At 43.1% G+C, this 21,640-nt stretch overlaps 1 protein-coding gene across 3 annotated transcripts in view; it reads right to left on the reverse strand.

Annotated features, from left to right (window-relative positions):
* LOC119461625 (uncharacterized) overlaps positions 1 to 21,640 on the reverse strand; it is a 51,899-nt gene that overhangs the window by 12,693 nt on the left and 17,566 nt on the right. For all 3 annotated transcript variants that reach the window (XM_049671776.1, XM_037722987.2, XM_049671777.1), the window contains 7 exons: positions 19,975 to 20,005; positions 16,108 to 16,281; positions 12,846 to 13,055; positions 12,165 to 12,255; positions 9,671 to 9,846; positions 8,119 to 8,217; positions 3,970 to 4,102 (listed from right to left, as the gene is read on the reverse strand). In XM_049671776.1, coding sequence (XP_049527733.1) covers positions 3,970 to 4,102; positions 8,119 to 8,217; positions 9,671 to 9,846; positions 12,165 to 12,255; positions 12,846 to 13,055; positions 16,108 to 16,281; positions 19,975 to 20,005 — 914 coding nt within the window. The remainder of the gene's footprint in view (positions 1 to 3,969; positions 4,103 to 8,118; positions 8,218 to 9,670; positions 9,847 to 12,164; positions 12,256 to 12,845; positions 13,056 to 16,107; positions 16,282 to 19,974; positions 20,006 to 21,640) is intronic.

Below are 21,640 nucleotides of genomic sequence, written 5' to 3' on the forward strand. Positions count from 1 at the left end.
GATGGACCTTGCAGAGAAAGTAGATTCAGCATTGAAGAGGTACTAACATGATTTTTCAACTATTCATTCTTGCATTAAATGGAAGTCCTAGATGTCTGAACTCAAGAAAAAACTAGTCACATGCCTCTGAGTGTCGATAATAATTCAATGTAATAGCTTTTCTACATCCAGTTTGTTTTGTTTTCAGAAGTATACAGCGGAATCTTGTTGATACGGTCTTCACGGGAACCGGTAAATAAAGCGTATCGTCCGAAAATCGTATCATCCAACATATTATCCAACCAAATCATTATCGTGAAAGTAAAATAAAGCGTATTATACTGAAACGTATTGGGCAGAATCTTATCAACGAGATTGCAATGTACTGTGTTGTGACGTCGCGACACGGTGTCTGGTAGCAGGTCATTGTGACATTCTCACATTCGCTAAGGCTCGCTTGGTAGCCTTGTATTCTGCTACTCGTTGAGAGGGCCGATGTAGCAGCATAGCAGATGGCTGAAGAAGCCGGAGCTCAAGACTTCACAACATCCTGTTCCCACGTGGCCAAATACTGTGTTGTGATGTCACAACATAGTATCCTCCTGGGAAACGAAACCGAAATGGCTTTAGAGAAGCTATTAAATTATTCACGGGGCTCTGAGGCTTGTCACTATTTTTACAGAGAAGCTGTTTATGGCAAGGGTTCCATGGATTTTTCATGTGCGTAAGCAAAACTTCAGGTCCCGCGCGAATGCGCTCGTGCCACTGCTCGCACGTTCCTTGTCTTCTCCACGGCTGGCTCGTCGGCATCCCTTGGATATGCATATTGTGTAGATTAGTTATCAATAGGCACCATTTTCAATGTCAGTAGACCCCAGGTAGATAATAAAGGTTTCTCAAAGATTTTCCATGGTGCGACTCGCGTCGGCCATGTCTACGTTCGCACTACCCTCTCTTTGTCGGCATTCCAAGTGCTTACGTATATAGTTTCCTTTCCTTCCGCTCTCCTGTGGTGGCAGTATATAAACAAACCAGAAAGACAAGTTGCCACTTTCCATTGTGAATTTCCATTCTCTTCTGTCGTAGTAATGGGGAGGCTGCGTATAGTCCTATAGTCCTATGTGCTTATGAAGAATGATGGCGAGCACAGATGCGAGAGTTCAATCGGCGCCGGCGGTCGGTCCACAAACACCAATTGTCCACCGATCAATACAAATAATGACCAATCAAGATAATGTGTTCATACTTTTGTTGAATTCTGTGACATGCCTGTGTCGTGTGCTAAATAGCTTTGCTGGTCATCCACCTTTACAGAGTCGAATGGCTCATGATTTCTCTTGTTTGTTAGTTTGCTTTGTCTCAAAGTTGCTTTGTTGACCTATCTGGAGATGATTCTGCGAGTTTGCAGAAGAACGCCGGATTTTTTTTAGGGTTTAGAAATCTAAAACCTTCATTTATAGAAAAAAAAAATAGTCAGAAATATCATGTCAGTACCCTTTAAAATCTCTCGAATCACACTCGCTCGACCTTGTAGAAATGTGCTTTGGCGTCACAATGCGATGAGAAACCCGCATCCAATTTTGGCGATGAATGCGTCCAGTAACTTCTATCTTCATCAGCCAGTAAATGCACGTGCTCAGCTATCAGTAAATTGTTGCAATGTGACGCAGCTAACATGCCAAGACTCTCAAAGTGCTGGCTTGCACGGCTTGCACGGAGGAAGTTCATAAGAGTGTTTTATTCCGCCTTTTTAATCCGTTGCAGAAATCGTTGCAGCATGAGGCGCCGACGCGCATCAAACTGGTGGGGCTTTGGTGGCTTGAGAAACGTTTTGTTGTTTTCCTATTGTGTACCGTATTAAGACGGCGAAGGAAAACGAAAACGAAACCAAGCCGGTGGGTGATGCTGCTGGAGCAAAATGTGACACTCAAATCACGCCACCGTTTGGGTTATCACCTACTAAAAGCGTGCAGTTTGTTTCTAACTGCCCTACACCCCACAAGCTGTAAAACAGATAGGTGATGATGCTTATGGCAATAGGGTTACCGGCGATAGCAATTAATGTGGCATACGACAACCTGAAAGGAGATTTGCTGGTCGTACCAAAATAATAAACTGAGTGTGCGCCACCGTTTTCAGGCAAAACGGGCTGCATTAGTAGGTTGATGGAAGATATTGATATTGGCAGAAAAAAATTTGAGGTTTGTGATTATAGTAAAAAATTAATTGATAGAATTAAATATTTGAATACTAAAAGTGGATATTTTATTATTAATATGGAAAGTATCTTAAATTTTTTGCACTGCCCCGTTTAACTGCAGAAATTCATAAAAAATGAATATAGTTTTATTACAAATTTAACCGATAAAAATAATTTACAAGCTTTACTGACTAGCTTAAAAGATAAGCACATACAAGGTTTTACTTTTGATACCGAAATTGCTATACCGTTTCTCGATCGTGCATGTCTCGCGCGTTTTCTTAAAACTCAAATTATGGGATTTTACGTGCCAAAACCACGATCAGATTGAGGCACGCTGTAATGGGGGACTCCGGAATAATTTGGTCTACCTGAGGTTCTTTAACGGGCGCCTAAACTTAAGTAGATGGGTGACAAAGAAAGACGTACACCGCCCAAATAAAATGTTAAAAGCAAGACGTTTCGGCTTCCAAACGTTTTGGCCGAAACGTCTTGCTTTTAAAGTTTTCTTTGGTCAGTGTACGCCTTTCTTTGTCATGTTTTGTTCCGACCCGATGGGCTGTCGTCGAACTCTCAATTACAAGTACACGGGTGTTTTTGCACTTCACCCCCATCAAAATGCGGCCGCCGTGGCCGAGATTTGATCCCGCAACCTCGTGCTTAGCAGCCCAACACCATAGCCACACACCTTCTCTTGTTTACACAAGACCTAGCGGCTGGTAAACGTATCACACGATGGCAGTTTTGCAATCTATTGAATGTTGGTGCTGAAATATTGTGTTTTCCGGGAACATAATAACTGGAAAAAATTAAGTGTAACCCTATTGGGTCATTCCTGTGTGCTTTTGATTGTGGATGCTGGCGCCAGGAAATCGTACTTAACAGGATTGTATCAAGGAGGTTCTACCGTATCAGCAGGAGTGACTTGTGAGTGGATGAGAGTACATATCTGAATGAGTGGCAGTAAGTGGATGCTGACAGAAGTATGAGGGTGAGTGGGTATTGGTATAGGGTGAACAGAAACGCGGCTATGAGCGTGAGAGTGTTGGTGATCATTTGTTGAGGCATCAGCGAGTACTGATGAGCGAGTGCATACGAGTACGAGTACACAGAGTATATATGCCGCTTGTCCTGCTCAACATGGCTTTCAATCCCCAAACACCAATTCATAGACCCTAATGCACTGAAATACTCAAAGGGGTGAACTCTCCCTGTCTCACAATTTAATTAGGTTCAGGGAAAAATCATGGCTAAAGAAAAACTTCACAGGAAGCCTGTTCTGTTCAAAATGCTCGGAAAGTTATTCCCATATTTATACATTAAAAGCGAACTGCTGTATTGGTTAAGCAGGGCCATTTTCTTTTTACAATGCTGCCGGCTGCAGGTTGTTCACATTGGACACTCGGTGTCATCGCTACTAGATAATGCCAACTGATCTGTCAGACGGTCTGAAACAAATGTCTTCTTCGTGAAGCCTTTGTTTGCAATTCCTTAGTCCACCAGAGGCAAAGATAACATCTTTTTTCTCTTGAACAAACATTACGCAAGTTGCACATGTTAAGTGTTTTGAACTTACCAAAGTTTTTCATTTGCTTAAATAACTAGAATCCACTTTGTGAAACTGAGGTCTAATGTATGGCTTCAGCAGTTTAGAAGTGGCACTGCTACCTTTCATTCAAGCTGTCCTTCACTACTTCCTCTGCTATTTCAGGAAGACATTCTACTCACCTAGACTGATTCCTCAGTACTTCCCTTCTCGCATGCCCAAAAATTAAACATTTCTAACTTACTCTGTTGGATGTATCGGCGACAATTCGGAGAGGGCAAGCGGAGACATGTTCTTTGTTGCTCGTCGCCTCCTCAGGGTCACGGAAAAGGGAAGGTTGAAATGTTCAGCACTGCGACGTGGTTCAGGTGCGTCCGCTGCAACGTCAGATATATATTACCCAGTGAACACATTCTCTGTTTCCCAGCTAGAGATGTAAGGGCTGTGAAAAACTGAAGGATTGGGAAAAAAATTTTCTTTTCAATTTTTTCCACACAGAGAAAGTAAAAAAAGAATCGCTAAAATTTCTACATGCAGTTATACTGGCCATTCTCTGCTGTGCAGCGACGACGACAAGAAAACTGCAGCAGAGTTTTCAAGTGTCTTTGTTATATGGTTTCAGTTTCATTTTGAAAATGCAGTGTAGCTTTCAAAGATGGCGGAATGCAGGACACCCTCAGAGTTTTGGTCCCGTACTCGTGCCTGGGACTCCGCAAATCACGTGAAACCACCAACCTAGTGGTAAGGCCTTTGCACTAATCAGCTGCTGACACCTATAAGTTCAAGGCTGCTGAAGATACCTTTGCCATCTGCCAGTTGTGAACAAAACTGGTCGAAATGTTCATAGGTTTTGCAACAGCATCGCAAGTAAACATTTTCAAAAGGGTGCAATTAAATCTGAATATAGAAGCAGCCACGGCCGATTTCAATTGGAGTGTGTCCAGCGAGTTACTGACACAGCGACCCTTTTCTCAGTTATCAGTAGAGGCCGGATCTCTGGCATTAAAAAAGCGCGTTTTAGGCACCAAAAATAGGCAGGCAAAACAACGTTTTAGGCCTCCAACGTCGTAAATATAGGTACAATAAATTCTTACATAAATGCATATAATTTCAAACGAATACGTGCGCGACCTGCATCTACGACAGGAAAACAAGAAATGTTATTGTTTATGATGGCACAAATGCGCCAACGGTTCAACATAGCCGTGCAATTGTCCCATAAAACTGCTGGACTAATGACGATCAATTGGCCTAATTCAACAAGCACACTGTTCATATTCATGTTCGATGGCCACTGTATTCGAGCGTCTCATATAGTGAAACAGGCATGAAAAAGAATACTTGAAAGCTGGGACTATTGGTTAAAAAAAGCGCTTCTTTATGTCTGCCTTACGCAATTAAATTAAGATACACCAAAACTGACAAATAATAAATAAGAAACTAACATGTTCTTACATTAGGTTAGGTTAAGGTTAGGTGCAACTCTGACAATTTTCTCATATACAATGACATTACCCGAATTGTACAGGAAACACGTCCCAACACTGCCAAATACACTCGGGCCCATTTGAAGTGCTTATGTTTGAAGAAATCTGTTCAGAGAGCACGAGGAACGTAGTCTAAGAATCACTGTGATTTGTGGAAACAATAGCAAACTACCACCATCACCAGATTTTTAGATTCAAAATTGTGCCTCTTGCCACTTGGCATCTTGTACGCTGAGAAGGAATGCTCGATGGTGGTGAACACCTTACAAAGTAAATTACAAACAAAACAAAACCCATGTGCACATCACATTTTTATTTCTTCGTTTGCTCTTCACCTTCCTTTCCCCTTACGGCCATCCGCGGTTTCGCATTCGCCAACCACTCGCGCCATGTCAGCGCGGCGGCGTATACTGGCCGGCGCGTCCAATTTCACTGCTGCTAGCGGTTGTTTTCTGGTAGTTGGTTGAACTAGAGGACTAGGTTGAACCCCATAGAGTTCCGAACAATGTTGCCCGGTAACATGAATAACGATCTCTAACTGCACTCGCAAGCGAAACTTGAGGCTAAATCGTGTTCATAGAGGCGCCGATATTTAAACTAGGCATTTATAGGCGTTTATAGGCATTTAGGCACAAACACCAAAATAGGCATTTATAGGCACTATAAAAACACTATAAAGGCCCTCCTTAACCTCTAATTCATGCTCATATATCAAAATGGGGAGATAGGAGGGCAAGGAACAAAAAAGGCATTTGCCTGAAATCCGGTCTCTAGTTATCAGATTAGCCAGCTTTTGTAGAAGAGAAGAATGTGTTCATTCCATTGTCTTCACATTCTTTGCGTAGTTATTTTATGCATTTAAGGATAATTCTTTTTCATTGAAGGAATAATAAGGTATAAACTACTTTTTAATAGAGCTTGAATTTTTGCAGAATTTAAATAAAAAATAACTGTCAGCCCTACCACTGGGGTGGAGATGGAAGACCAGCGAAGCTGTACTATGGTGAGAATTATGTATTTCCAATTATGACTATTAAGATGTGATGGTGTAATTGGTTATTTGAACTATTAAAGAATGAAAAATATATATGATCAGGTGGTTTTCATTTATTTAGTGACCACAGGGACCATGGCACAGGGACTCGCACGTACAGCATATGGAAAATGAGTTTTTTTCTACATCCGGACGCGAGCATCGAAGAGTGAGCTCTTAACAGCTTCGCTGTAAAAATGGCATTTCACGTGCCAAAACCCCGATCTGATTATGAAGCATGCCGTGGTGGGGAACTCCGGAATAATCTGGACCATCTGGGGTTCTTTTATCGTGCACCTAAATCTAAATACACAGGTGTCTCAGTAAAATCGTAGAACGAGCCCAAGTCCCTAAACCTTACGGAAAATTCGGGAGCGTTGGCAGGCATGACAGAACATTAACCTGTAGACTTACGGGTATGTCAAATGATGCAATGTTTATGCACCACTGTGTATCCAGTGTGAGACGTACCACGTTTAAGGCAGTTTTTTGCACTTTCACTTTTTCGAGCGCAACGGGGTGCACCGTGACAGCCTGTCTCAAAAATTTGGCACTCCACTCAGTTGGCAACAAGAAGGTGGTTCAAAGCTGAGACACCTGCTATGTATTAACTGCATCACATTTTTCCACGTAAAGACATGATACTTCATGCCACATTGAATTGCATATGATGCAAACCCATCAGCTATATTTACGTCCACTGCAGGACAAAGGCCACTCCAAACGATCTTCAATTACCACCGTCTTGCGCCAGCTGACCCAATGTTATGGCTGCAAATTTCCCAATTTTATTGAAAAATTTTTCATTGTCTGCCATCCACAAATACGCTTCCCTTCTCTTGGCACCCATTTTCTAAATAATAGACCACTGGTTGTCTGCCATATGCATCACATGACCAGCCCAAGTATATTTCTTATTCTTAATGTTACCTATAGAATATCGGCTAACCCCCTGTCGCCCCTTTAAACCACACGCACTGTCTTCTCTCTTAGCAATTCACATAATTTCTCATTTCATCACTCATTGCATGATCCTTTAATTTTTTTTTCTCGAGCTTCTTTGTTAAGTTCCATGTACTGCTCTGCATGTAAGTGCCAGCAGAATGTAATGATTTCACAATTTTCAAGGATAGCGGTAAGCTGCCGATAACGCCCTGGCGATGTCTACCGTATGCGCTGCAACCCATCTTTATTTGTTCGTGAATTTCCTTCTCATGATCAGTATTCCCTGCAAGTAAATGACTCAGATAAACACTCTAGCAGAGATTCTAGAGGCTGACTGCCAATCGGGAACGCTAATTCATACGGTGACAACTGATACGCTGATTGGTGGAATGGTGAATTCTGGGGCTTTCACTGTAACGACCTAAAAATAACGAACAATTTGCTGCGGTCCCCTGAAGTTCATTATATTAAGATTTCACTGTACTATAACTGCAAAACCACCACCACCCATCTTATAACTTTTAAGGAAGGAGAAGAGTTGGCCCCAATGTGCCACAATAACGAACAACACTTTTTTGGGTTGGAAACATTACTTTTATAATGAATAATCTGGTTCAACATCCCAAAGCAATGCCAGGACTATTAGAGATGCTAAAGATGAAGGCTCCACATTAAGGGTATCTTTGGCACTCAGTTGCAGATTTAGCACATTGGCATCTTTTCTATTGTGTCCCATTTGGAATGCGGCCATGGGGTACTGGAATCAAACCCTCTACATTGGGAGCTGCAGCAGCAAAACAACATCACCACTGAGATGCCATGGACTGCTAACCAAGGCAGGGTAAGATGAGAGCTTTTATTTGACAGGCCATGAAGGGAAAAAAATGTCAGTCTGCTTGGATACTTGCAGCCAAGTTGGGATACTCACTGTAATGTGCTGGCGAATCAGGCAAGGGGATCGCCACATTCATTATGGCATCAGTTGTCGTGGTCACAGGTGGTGGGGTAAACTCTGGCGAGGAGTCCGCTGAATTGAGAAACAAAATAAATAAATAAAACTACTAGGGAGCAGCTCATCACTAGACAAGAACAGCTTTGGACACAGACTACCCTGGTTGTTTTGCAATATGGCTTTGAGACCTTGCTGTTCTGAAGGTGCGCAGCAGACGCACGCACCGAGTCAAAACGAAATACCGTTTGTTGCAACTGTGGACAAAACTGCGGTCGCTATCGACAGGATCATAGATGGTGACTACGCAGTTATGAAGGCATGTGGCCGACGCACACACCGAGTGAAAACAAAACTACAGTTTGCCACAACCACTGCGGACGGAACCGCGGCTGCTATCGACGCGATCATGGATGACGACTACGCAGTCATGAAGGCATGTGGCCAACGCGGTGCTATGCGCGGCGGTAAACGCAAGAATAAAGGCTTTAAAGGCACAAGTAAGCCCGAAGCGTTCTAGCGCTGCTGTCATTCATGTACGATTTCTACTGATTGTCACGGCAATACGAACTCCGCCGCTTCGTTTCGGTGCAAGCGCTGTTTTTGCTCTTTTGCGTGCGATCAAACATCTGAATTAACAAGTTTCATTGCATTAAATAATGCGTGAGCCTGCCGGGACGAAAGGACTTGTCCGAATTAATTGATTTTCCAAATTAACGAGGGTCGAATTAACGAGGTTTTACTCTGGCACTTCTGTCAAGGTTTTATGCAATTCCACAACTTGCATTCAAACCACTCTCACTTCAACATTATTCGACACTAATTACTATTAGCTTAAACTTTGCTTTGAACAAAAAAAGTATATTCGCACAAGCCTTGTTATTTTGCATACTAAGCTAGCAATAGAGTCACACTAGGTGTCTTCAACATTGCCGAAAATTTCATCCACTAGAGCAGGGGTTCTCAAGCGTATTGGTCCCATGCCAAATGTTGGTCATACTCGAACACAAGCCACAGTATGACCGCCATATCTCATTGTAACTCATTACCTCCTATATTGGAAGAGATGCTGTATATTATGTACTATTAACATAATGTGCAGACACATAGATGATTCGGTGTCGTTAGGGCTAGCCTTTAGTTGTGCTTTTTTCTCCATATGGATAGTATGATAGAAGCCCTCTAATATTAATGTTTTCCGTGGTACTGCTAGAAGAAAATGTGACACCCGGTAAACGTATAGTTCCATGCAGAACCACTCCATGCAGGGTTCTGCATGGAGCCATACAAGAAAAAAGCACAACTAAAGGCTAGGCCTAACAACACCGAATCATCTGTGTGTCTGCACATTATGTTAATAGTACATAATATACAGCACCTCTTTCAATATAGGAGGTAATAAGTTACAATGAGATATGGCGGTCATACTGTGGCTTGTGTTCCAGTATGACCAACATTTGGCATGGGCCCAACGCATTTACACAACAGGGTTGAGTCTACAGGTGTCACCACATGTTTCAAAAACACTTACCATATTGCGAGATGTCTGAAGATATGGAGACCCCTGGGCAGTCCTTGAATGGATCTTTGAATCTTTCAAGATCGGGCGAGCGGAAGTTTAACTCAAATGGCTTGAGAGGGCTGCAAGAGCTGCTAGCCGACAGGCTCGTATCCCCATAATCATAGCCAGCAGAAGGTAGGATGCTCCTTAACCAAGTGGTTGAAAACAACAGCAAGGGGGAGGGTCAACACTTCAAATTTCACTATGAATTAAATTTTTACATATTACATATTACTAACTGAATACAAATTTAGTAAGTATCAAATACAGTTCACTCCGAACGAAACTTGCCTAAACGGAAATGCCGTATAATCAGAACACTGGTTGTCATCTTTAGTTGGCTAACGGAACCCATCTTTCTGTGAACTCCGGTTAAACTGAACTTTAACAGAAACTACTACTTCTCTCATAGGTGTGTGGGAAGTGAAAGAAACGTGTCATATGGTGATGCTATGTAGAGTGAAGATAACCCAGTCCATCAGGCAGTAGCAGGAAGGTTAATGCAAATTACATAGTTGCAATGGTGTTTCCATCATGAGGACTGTGATTCCTGAGGTGGAACAAAGCAATGGAATCAGAAGGATCTTTCAGTATCCTTGCCACTACAGTTTCATTCACAGCGCCAGAAATAAAGAAATCCAGATGATGCTCTTGTTACCTGCTCTGAAGAGGCATTTGAAATTATTTATCGGAGGAATTCATGGCAAAGGCCACGATTCTGTTAACGAAGACAGATATTACTCTTCCAGTGTGCATTACTGTTTCTAACCAGACGGCAAGAGATACAGTTGAAAGTGCGAAGCACTTTCTCAAATGCAAGGACTGCGCAGTATGATTGGGTATTCTTCCATGCATGTACATTACCTCGCGCGAAAACAATCGAAATTAGAAGCAGAGCCTTTTGAATATCCCAGTAATATTAACCCTTTCAGGTAATATTAACCCTTTCTGTTCATTGAAAACTTGTTTCTTCGGAATCATAAAAAGTGTCCAGTTGCAAGATTCCAGTTCAAGTTCAATTTAGCGAGTTGTCAAGTTCACAGAATGTGGACTCTATGCAAAAACTCACTACAGGAACATCAGAAATGAGAACATGAACTCTCATGTCTAACAGGCAACACCTATCCAGCCACTTGAAAATTGTGAAAAAGACAGTGAAAAAAAAAAAAAAAAAAACGACCCTTGTTCCACGAAGTAAACCCGTATTTTGCATGAGCGTTCTTTCTCTATTTCTGCCTTTCTCTTATCTTTTACCAAGCACCGATACAGAATTTATTCGTGCCTCCCCAAGGGCCAACTTATGTTGGGCGCTGACGTCATCCGCTGCATCGCTGACCTAAATTTTGGGACTGTGCAAACTTTTGTCACTGAGCTTCATACACCTGCATGCGAATATTCAATGTGGGGGCATATATGCTCACACGTGAAAGAATTACAGAAGTGAACCTGCTACATACGATGACATACTTGCATCGAGCAAGAATATGCAACCTTCCCACTCGTGTAACTAAAACATTTTGCAAATGTCAATCAAGCTTGCAGCACATTTCCAATCAGAAGTGCTTCAAGAAGCATGCGACACATGTTAAATATCGTTACGTTTCATCATTGCTATTGCTCTTGATGCCCTATCTTGGCATACGCAATTTTGTACATAGCTTCTGAAACAGTTAGAACACCGAGACTTTCTCAATAGAATGATCGATGGAAAATTTCGTGTCCTTTGCACGAATGAAACTTTGGATAAACCGAACACTTTTAATGTGAAGCATTCTTTGTGAACTTCAGGCGTTTTGAGTTGATCTGTCTATATCTATCTAGCCTCCTATGTGGTCATTTATTCAACTGGATATATATCAGAATAGGTATGAGGCGGCATGAGATGCATGCATCATAACATGAATGGCATGTCATGACATCAATAACACCACATGCTTGTCATGGCATGTATGTGATGACACAATTCTGTTGTGGTCGTTTCTTTAACTCAATATACAGGGTGTCCCAACTATCATGCACCAAGATTTAAAAAAAGAGCAAATGCGTTACTCGAAGAAAGCCTAGTACATATTGTTTCGAGTACAATGGAGTAGCCGCCAGTAATCTTTTCGTTACTGAGATTTAATTACATAATTGTAATTAAGTAATTGTAATTACTTAATAATTAAGTACTGTCTCAATTATCAAAGTGTCAATAAGAAAATTGGCGAGCAACAAGAAAAACTCATGATACAGCTTCATGTTGCTCAATATGTGCTACATAAGTGTTTTTCCGAGCCTGAAAGAAGCCTGCAAATACACGCAAAGTGCCTCGAGCGGCCAGTCGGGCGGCAATTTTGCTTTTTGCAATACGGCTACACTTTTATGTAGCACGTATTGAGCAACAGAAAAGCTGTATCGGACATATCTGCACGGACTAGCGCATCTGTCTGCATCAGCATGGCGACAGGCCCAGAAAACTCACTTTTGAGGAGAACATGCCGTTGCCTGACTGGCATCTGTCGTCGCAGCAGCACATGTGGCAGCGGCTTCCTGGTGCTCATAGGCTCGATCACCTGCACAGGGCCCCAACAACATGACATACCACATTTACTCCGTTCTAACATGCCCTTGATTGCAATGCACACCCGATTCTTATGGCCAGAAATAAAAAAATGCAGTGCCCTTGACTGTTAAACTTGTAGGATAAATTAATGTGCTCTCCCTCCAAAAAAGAAAAATTATTGCGTCCGAGGCACAGCAGACCGGGTATCACTCTGAACGCTGTCGGAGGCCTCTGTATCAGCACTACTGTATGAACTACCCAGAGAATGCCATGCTCGGTGCCATCCACGGCATTTGAAGTACTACCTCAGTTCCTAAATGCATTGCCAACAATGGCAGCGTAATGAACTAATATATTTATCAAACTAAAAATATCTGGCACACAATGCAGCACACATCTGTGAATGGTATGGAGCAGTGGAATCTCATTGCTACGATTCTGCACAATACGTTTTTCGGCGTAATACATTTTTTTTTCTTTTCCCGATATGATTTGGTTGGATAATACGTTGGATGATACAATTTTCGGCTGATACGCTTTGTTTTCCAGTTCCCATAAGGTCGTATCAACGAGATTCCATTGTCCATAAAAAAAACTCACCGAGCCTGCCACATGGCAAAGAGCTGCCGACAGAAGGGGAGGAGTGCTGAGTTTCACTGCAATGCCCGACTTGCTGTTGGGTACGTGCAGTGGAACAGGTCCGTGACATGCGAGGAATCCTCGAGCTTGGAGAGGGAGTGTTCATGGGTGAAGGTACATCAAACTGCTGCCGGCAGTGCTCCGACGCTGGTTTGATGACAGCGCTGCCAACTGCGAGGGTCGACAGGTGTCAGCATGGCTCAACAGCAGAGGTTGTACAGGCAGATTCACTTTTAGGAGAATGCCTCACCGTTATAAACATGTTCACAGCAACTTAACTTCATGTTGTCGTGTAATGCATTCCATCAAAAGAAACATACAATCAGTCCATTCTACTGGTACTATAACAATGGTGCTGACTGGAGGATAACAGAAGAACTTCTTGGGCAAGTTGGTGTTTACTTGCCATGATACTTAGTAGTGCAAAAACTCGAAATAAAAGAACAGTGAGAGGCGAGAGGAAAGGAAAGACGAGCGTTACACTCGACTGTTTATTCCGAAGCAGGGCATCCTATATATGCACAAACATACACATGCGCAAACGCATAAAACACACAAAGGGTGCCAGTCAGCTGAAAGCAGTGTTGTCACCTTAGCCATCTCATTTTCGAATCGTAAAGCGTAACAGCCGTTTAACTCGCGCAGGCTAGACCATTGATTTGGATGTGGTAAGTCTAACAGTTCACGCGCAGTTTTGTTCTTGCTTCTGCCTAGGATCCTGACATTAAAAAACAGTAGTTCACAGCCGGGGTAAGATCTGCAATGCGCAGACAAGTGCACAGTCGTGTCCTTTAAAATATTTGCTTGCTCTCTCATTCAGTCGTTGACGCAGCGCCCCGTTTGCCCAATGTAGCACTTGCCACAACTGAGCGGAATGAGATAAACCACTCTAGTGGAGCAATGTACATATCGCTGAACTGTGCACCCGTTCGTAGCGCCACCCGTGATTTGAGGGCAGAGACGGGCCAGCTTGTTCGGAATCGTATCTCATACTAACTTGCAATTTCGTGCACAGTGATGTGCTTGCATCTGCTCAACACACCTACTGTTTTCATTTAATGCCTCCAAAGTGGATGAAGCCACCTATAACGCTATAAATAAATGAGTGACCAATGGTGAGATCGAACCTAAGTGCAGCAGCCCAATGCTATAACCTTTGCGCCACCATTGACGGATGCTTCTCTCATGCCAAAGTTACCCTGAAACGTCTGGCGCATGCATCAATTGCCAGTTTCTCGCATTCTTCCCTCATGACAGCTAGTGCTTTGAGATGCTGCATTAAATTGCACCGCCTTCAGGATCGGCCTATATTTTCTGTTATAGATACTGCCGAAGTGGTGAAGTCTGTCTATATACAGTAGAACCTTGTTGATACAATCCTGCTATGTATGATTTCCCGGCACCAACATTCGCGATCGAGAGCACAAATAATTACCCAACAGAGTTACGCTTATTTTTTACTGGTTTATACATTTCTGGAAAACATATTTTCGGCACCAATGTTCGGTACATCGCCAAGCTGCCATAATACATTTTCCATGCCGCTACATTTCATGTGAACAAGAAAAGGCATCAGGCGTTCACGATCGAGAACAGTAGCCACCTGCAATACTCGCCCGCCCGTCCCACATGAAAACTCCAGCGCACACTCACTTTCTTATTCCGGTACCGGCAAATTTGCTCCCAGGTACTAGCTGCTAACCCTATTGCGATAAACATCACCTATCTGCCTTGCAGCGCGTGGGGCGTAGTGCAGTTGGAAACTGAATGCTTTAAGTAGGCGATAACCAAAACGCACTGCCGTCCCCTGCTGCAGGTGGCGCAATGCGAGTGTCACGTTTCACTCGCCGGCGTCATCCACCAGTTCAATTTCATTTAGGTTTCCCATTGCCGTCTTAAAACACTACACAATAGGAAAACAATAAAGCGTTTCGGGACACAGCCCCAGCAGCTTGACGCGCGCCGACGTCTCGTGCTGCAACGATTCGTGCTACGCTTCACATTGCGTAGATGCCAACTTCATCCAATTTTTAGTTACTTTGGATCGTACATTTCCTCAGAATGTTTGTTTATCTTTTTTTCCCTAAACGTATGAACGAGGTTCTACTGCAGTACTGCTGTATTAAAATGCCCAGCCAATGTACCTGACCTCTCCACAGTATGGTTAGGGTTGCCATCTGTTGCAATTTTCACCGGCATGGTCAGTTTTGCCTCACCGGCTGCCAGTTTGAATTCCATACAAGTGCACCATTCTCAAGTTTTATGGTTTCTCCTAAACTGGCACTCCATGACCTGCGTCGTATCATACGTGATTCATAAGATGTTCTTGAATTCCTTAAGCATATTGTCATTATATACTTCTACGTATTCCCCGAGTGGCTAACAAATAAATACATTTGTAACAGCTCGTACGGTTCAAAAGCAACATTTTTCAAAAAGCCTTTCAGTGTAGTTCAATCAGTCAGAGTTTGTATTCGGCATATAGCCACATTGTTTTAATTTTGGTTTCATTTAGCGTACAGTACTTCTCCCAAAATACATGGCCCTCCCTTCCTCTCTTGGTGCTGGTTTTCTTGCTTGGCAATAAGGCAACCTTATGTATGGTTGCTTGGCTGCGACGACCCATTAACGTGACCCCTTATGCCAGTATCGTTTGGCCATTGTGCACAGTGTGGCTCTTGTTTGACAACTCGCTGAGGAAGCTAAACTGCGCAAAGCAAAAACATAAGTGCGGCACTGCATGTGCATACCTTTTTTTTAGTTTTACAGTGAAGCTGTATTGAAGAGCTTCAATTTTCTCATGTGGCAGTGCCAACGAGTGGTGGCATGGTTGGTGCCGAGGAGGCCCAGGTGCGTTGTACAGAGCACAGCTGGTGCACTCAAGCCAGCACAACATACAGGAGCATGCATCAGACGACCACTTTTTCAGACGCCTTCATGGCACTGCCATGTACTCAACAGAGTCAATGTTAAAGACGTCTGAAAGCTTGGAGGCTAAAACCCTTCACCATCCGATATTTCTGACTTTTTGCCATAACCGCAGGTCCGAAACGGCCTTAATTAAAGCCATCACCACCGCCATTTTTATTATGTCATAGCCTCAAGCCAGCGCTCTTGCATGCTGATCTGCTGGCAGCTTAGTAGTAGTTTTGTGCTGTCGTTTTCACAGTGAGTTTGACAACTCGCTGTGAAAGCGGACAACTGCCGAAGAAATGGGGCGTACCATGCGGAGGCAATGGTCGTGCTTGCATCAGCCCGGAGTGCTTATGTTCGGCCATTGGGACACATGGCTTGATGTGCTTGGGCAACTCTGACCCCTGGCGGCTGGTGATTTCCACAGGCTGGATGATGGTGAACGGCTGCCGACCCTGGTTCGCCAAAGGTACAACAGTGCGTCCTGCAGAGGCCAGTGACAATAAGTGCATCTGACAGAAAGAAGTGACAAACTTTTAGATAGCACCTTATTACCACGTAATCCCAATCTTTATCATGTTACCAGCACAATATAAACAAGACATGAAGAGAAGATGCCAACGCTACAAATGCTAGACTACAACTGAAGTTTACCTAACACTAGGCTATACGCAAAGCAAGAAACATAAAACGCTGCGCTATGATTACCGTGCATGCTTGCCGCTAATCCTTCAATTGAGATGCCCCTCCCCCCTTTTCTTGCGATGCCAACAGAAGTAGTGCTTCTAATGTAGTCATCATTCCCAAGCTAAATGCCTCAAAAATAAATCTTAGGTTTTGATGCTAGGCAGGACAGTACGCTCGAACAGCAGGCTGTACTGACACCTTTGACTTTCCTGGCCCAGCTGTTGTTTCTAGAAACGTGTGTGCGGCGTTCTCAGCCTATCGTTAGGCACCTTCCAAACTGACCAAAGTGGAATCCTGTAGACCACTTCAGTTCCACACGAAACAAAGTGCGTGGCGAGCTTCTTTGCAGAGGAAGGTTTTCTAGTCCTGTCATTGATGACCAGGCACACGAATCTAGAACCAAATTGACATTACTTAGTTCCCAATCTTGGAGAAACCTCCACTTTGTGCACATGTGCAGACTTCGTTCGCTTACTTGACGTTCCCATACTTGGATTTGTCAAGTCAGTCACTCACCAGCTCTCAAGTCAAAGTCACTCACCAGCTCACGCAATTTCAATGCTACGGCTCAAACTTTTGAGCCTACCATACGCATGCCTTCTGGCTAGTTCAACTGGTTTAGCAAACCCACTGAAGTGTATATGGTGCCTGGTTCTTTCCAAGACAAATGAGCATTTAAACTGTGACGCTTCCTTCTTGCAGCAACACAGGAATTCCTCTGCAGTGTCTTAGCAGCCAACATTTCCTTTAGCATCCTATGAGGATACTTACAAATGCACTTAAGTATTTGCAAATGCTTCTTCCTTTGAAGCCCATGCTTGACTTGATGTAAATGATGCTTGTCATGAGCGTGCTGAAGGAGACGCAATGAGCGTCCTCAGCACATTCACACTAGGCGTCATTTAGATCAAGCATGGGCTTTAAGTTAAGAGGCATTACTGAATACGGGGGTAATTCCATGCTTAAGGTTCTCAACAGTCTGCCTGCTCTTTTGAAGAAAAACAATGTCCACTTCTGGATTGCAGGCTGAATTAAACGAAGCTTGCAAGCTCAGGCAGCTGGTCGAGGCGACTTTCAGCTGAGAGGATGTCACGTGCAGACAGATGTTAGCGTGCACTCGCCTCTGCTCAGCTCACCATATAAGAGCTTCCTGGTTAAGCAAGTCTGTCAAGGCCTTCAATGCTCCGGCACTCCCTAATGAGTAATTACTCCAGTAATTACAGCCAACTGCATTTAAATTCTGGACTGTGTAAAAAAAGCCTGATTTCAGAAAGTATGTATATAGAGCAACCTTCGAGCACAATTTTATGTTTCACATACAAGTGGATGCATCACAAAGAGCTTGCAAAAATAAATATTTCTGAAACCAAATCTGAAAAAAAAAAAAACAAAAAAAAACCATATTGTACAGGTCCTCAAACTGTAGGAATCGTATCCGAAGTTTAGTTGAGCATCGCAATAAGAGAAGCTCAGCGAATTTTGGCAACAAACATGTCCCGCCAGTAGCGCACCCAGGATCTCTGCCAGGGGGGGGGGGGGTTGACAGTTTGCCAATACCATCTAAACAGCACTAATTTCGATTTCTTCACGGGAAATTGTCAAAAAAAATGTGCTTTTTGCGAGTGTGCAGACGATTGCGCGTCTTACATCTTAGTTGCAGAACTCAAATGCGTAAGGAAAGAAAAGCGGTTAAACAAAAGGGGGGGTTAAGTCGGCCTCTGGGGGGGGTTACAACCCCCAAATCCCCCCCCGTCGGTGCGCCACTGTGTCCTGCAACCATCCTCAGCCATGGTGACAACAAAGGGAAGGTTTATTGAACTTTAGAATGTGTTGAAGCATAAACAAAAGGTGCAAGAACTCAATTCTTTATATGTTTGGAAAGGTCACATGCTTGTGCACTAAAGATAGTTTGAAATATCAAGTAATTCGATATACCCGAACTTGCCAAATTCGTACCCGAATTCGTACCGATATACCCGAACTTGCCTCTAACAAACGTTTGTGACGAGTTTGTCATGTATGAATTTGATCTCTCTAGAGGAGTAGAGAAGCCAGAAAGGAATCAAATTATTGAAAACAAAGATACGCATGGCAGGCAGTAGCTTTGCCTGTGCTAAGAACAGTGTTCTCAATGCACGAAATTGTACACTTCCCTAAATGTCCGCACAGTACTGCCGCAGCAGCTCAGCTACTATGAAAGTTCGTTCTGAAGCGTCAGCCAAGGTGGCTCTTCAGCTGTCAGTACACACACCGAGTGCAATATGTTGCATTGTTTATGCAAACTTTGTTCACGATTGTAGTTTTTGTAAACTACCCTGCTAAAATCCCCACAAGGGGGATTGCAGTAGTATTAATAAATGTTCAGTTCATTATGAGGAAATTATTTTATATGAGTAGTAGTACTATATGTCAACCAGCTTTGCATGTTAGATATAGAGAATGTAGTTCGTTATTCTGGTTCAGCTGCATACGCACTGTACATAGGGAGTCACATTTCAATTCTGTGTCGCACGGAAAACCGCAAACATGTTTGTCCGGAGTTTGTCCGCAGCTGGACAAACTCCTTTATCAGGCATAAAACTTCTGTATTCATTGTAAGCTAGCAGAGTGCACTCTTCTTTTGCAGGTAAACTATGTTGCTATGCAATGTGACTCATGCGCCAAGCATCTCGAAGCACAAGCTTGCACGAGGAAATGTAAGGGTGTTTGTCTTTCTACGCATTCTCCTGCAGCCTGATGGGTAGAGCATAGAGCTGCTGCACTGGAGGACATGGGTTTGAAATGTACGACTGGACACGCCAATTTTCTATTGAGAATCTATACTCGGCAAGGTGGACGACGACATGGAAAATTCTAAGGAGGTAGGCAAAGGAAGCTTTGCTTTAAAAGATGTCACCATTGCCAGTTAGCAGAAGTGATAAAAATCAGAAAAATTCGTAACGAGCACACAGAAAAATCTTGAAACTGATGCGCTGCGATTTAGGCCATATCTGAAAGCCATAAGGCGCACATATCTGCTTAGATGATATTTAAAGGTTGCTATTAAGAAAATTCGGGAATAACCACCCCTGAATAGCACTTGTCTGTTTTTTGTTGAGCTTTGAAAGACCAACTAGTCCAACAGTAAGTCCTAAACCACTCCTGAAGCTTTGCCAAGATTGCTTCAACAGCACATAGTGCTCACAGAATGAAACGCCACAGGGAGACAAAGTAGAATACTCCTATGTGCATTTGCTTGACAGTATCATGTCATCTCGCTACGAATTTGGTCACTAAAGGTGATGCGGACTGATCTACATGTATGAGCAAAGTTACACCGATGTCACAATGAACTGAAGACAACGAAAACAAAAGAATGCGCTCAATTAGCACTAAACTGACTCGTTTCATTCCGTGATCTCGGCGCTACTAATTTATGACCACTTTAGCTGGAGTGAAATTTTGTTGCAGTTGGGCAGTTGGCCTTCGAAGAAAGTTGATGCACACTTACCAGTCCTCAGCTCAGCTCTGTCAGGAGTCACCTGGGAGAGAAAGGTAGGTGGAGGCAAGTGCTGAGAATTATGCACTGGCAAAAATAGTAACAGTAAATTTCTTTACAGTCAAACCTCATTACAATGAAGTTGCATCCTAAACAAAAATACTTTTGTTATGCAGTTGATTTCCGTTAATTTGACCTTGACGAGACCGACAAAATTAATCGGATTATCTGGCAGCTCGAATTAAACAAGATGCAGGGAAAATGCCAAAACACCTCCGATTAGCGTTGCCATATTTACCCAATTCTAACACAGAAATGACATTCGAGCTCCTAAACGAATTATGCACTGGGAAAAATAGTAACAGTAAATTTCTTTACAGCCAAACCTCGTTACAATGAAGTTGCATCCTAAACAAAAATACTTTTGTTATGCAGTTGATTTCCGTTAATTTGTTGCTATCCAACGCTCACCCGATTTATTTAGTTCGAAAAATGGTCAAGGGTCTACTATGTGTCGCACAATGGCAGCCGCTTTGCTGAAGTAAGCCTTGCCGCAATACAGCCATGTTATGCGGTAAAGCATACAAACTTGGCAAACGTGGTTTTGTATTCGATTGCACTGTGCAGGAAACTTCCGGCCAATTTTCTTGGTAAAACGAAAGATGAAACGTGGCAATGACATGTGTTCAACACATTCACAATCCCCTAAGCTCCGTTGAGACATGCTGCCACTAAAAGGGGTTGTTTGGGTCAGCATAAGGGTCAAGCTGAACCCTATGTGAACCTGACCATGGCGACTTGTCAGGTTCGAATTATCCGGCAGGGTAAGCGGCTGGTAATTCGCTTCTGCGAGAATTGTGTTTTAGCAAAAAAGGCTGCAGAGGCATGGAATACAGTGCAAAATGAAATGTTACTGTAAAAATTTAGTTAGCAGACTTTTGTCGAGCCTTGCTCAAGGCTATCCGGAACAATGGAGACAGTACAAATTTCCCCCCGTGGTTCAATCAGTGACAACTGCACTAATTCTCAACCAATACTTTGTGGGAATACGATTCCTTTCGCGACATTTTAAGCGACTCGGCACTGGACAAGTTGGTGTCTACGACCAACATTGTTTCAAGCACATAACAGCATTCCAATAATGAGTACACTGCATTGGCACAGTGCCAGTAACGGCGTTGCTCGCAGATGTCAATGCGTCCGAAAGTGACACGCCAAGAATATGGCCCCTTAAGGCAAATCTACGTTAGACGATGCTTAACCTGCCCACTCTGGCTGCTAGGTGGTACTAAAAACAGTATTTTTGAAGCAGGGACCATATTCTCACTTTCAGGTACGCAAGAAGGCCTCAGTTGTCAATCACGGCTGAAAGTATAGCAGCCGAAGCTTTGGCCATCATCTCATAGACGATGACCACTTCACGTGCCATTACCCCATTTGTGAATGCCGCTTGTTTTTGCCGGTTCTATCGAGTCGTGGCGAAGAAGGAGCAGACATTGAGCTTCAGATGAATTGAACACCCTGCAAGCTTCACGTGCCTTGATTTCATTTCTAATGTGCTCCGTACTGCTTTGGATGACTACATTGCTGAAGGTACTACAGTCAAACCTCGATATAATGAACCTCGATATAACGAACCTCGATATAACGAAATTCGTAATGTAACAAATTTTTATTT

This window comes from Dermacentor silvarum, chromosome 8, assembly GCF_013339745.2.
Source record: "Dermacentor silvarum isolate Dsil-2018 chromosome 8, BIME_Dsil_1.4, whole genome shotgun sequence".
Classification (NCBI taxonomy): domain Eukaryota; kingdom Metazoa; phylum Arthropoda; class Arachnida; order Ixodida; family Ixodidae; genus Dermacentor; species Dermacentor silvarum.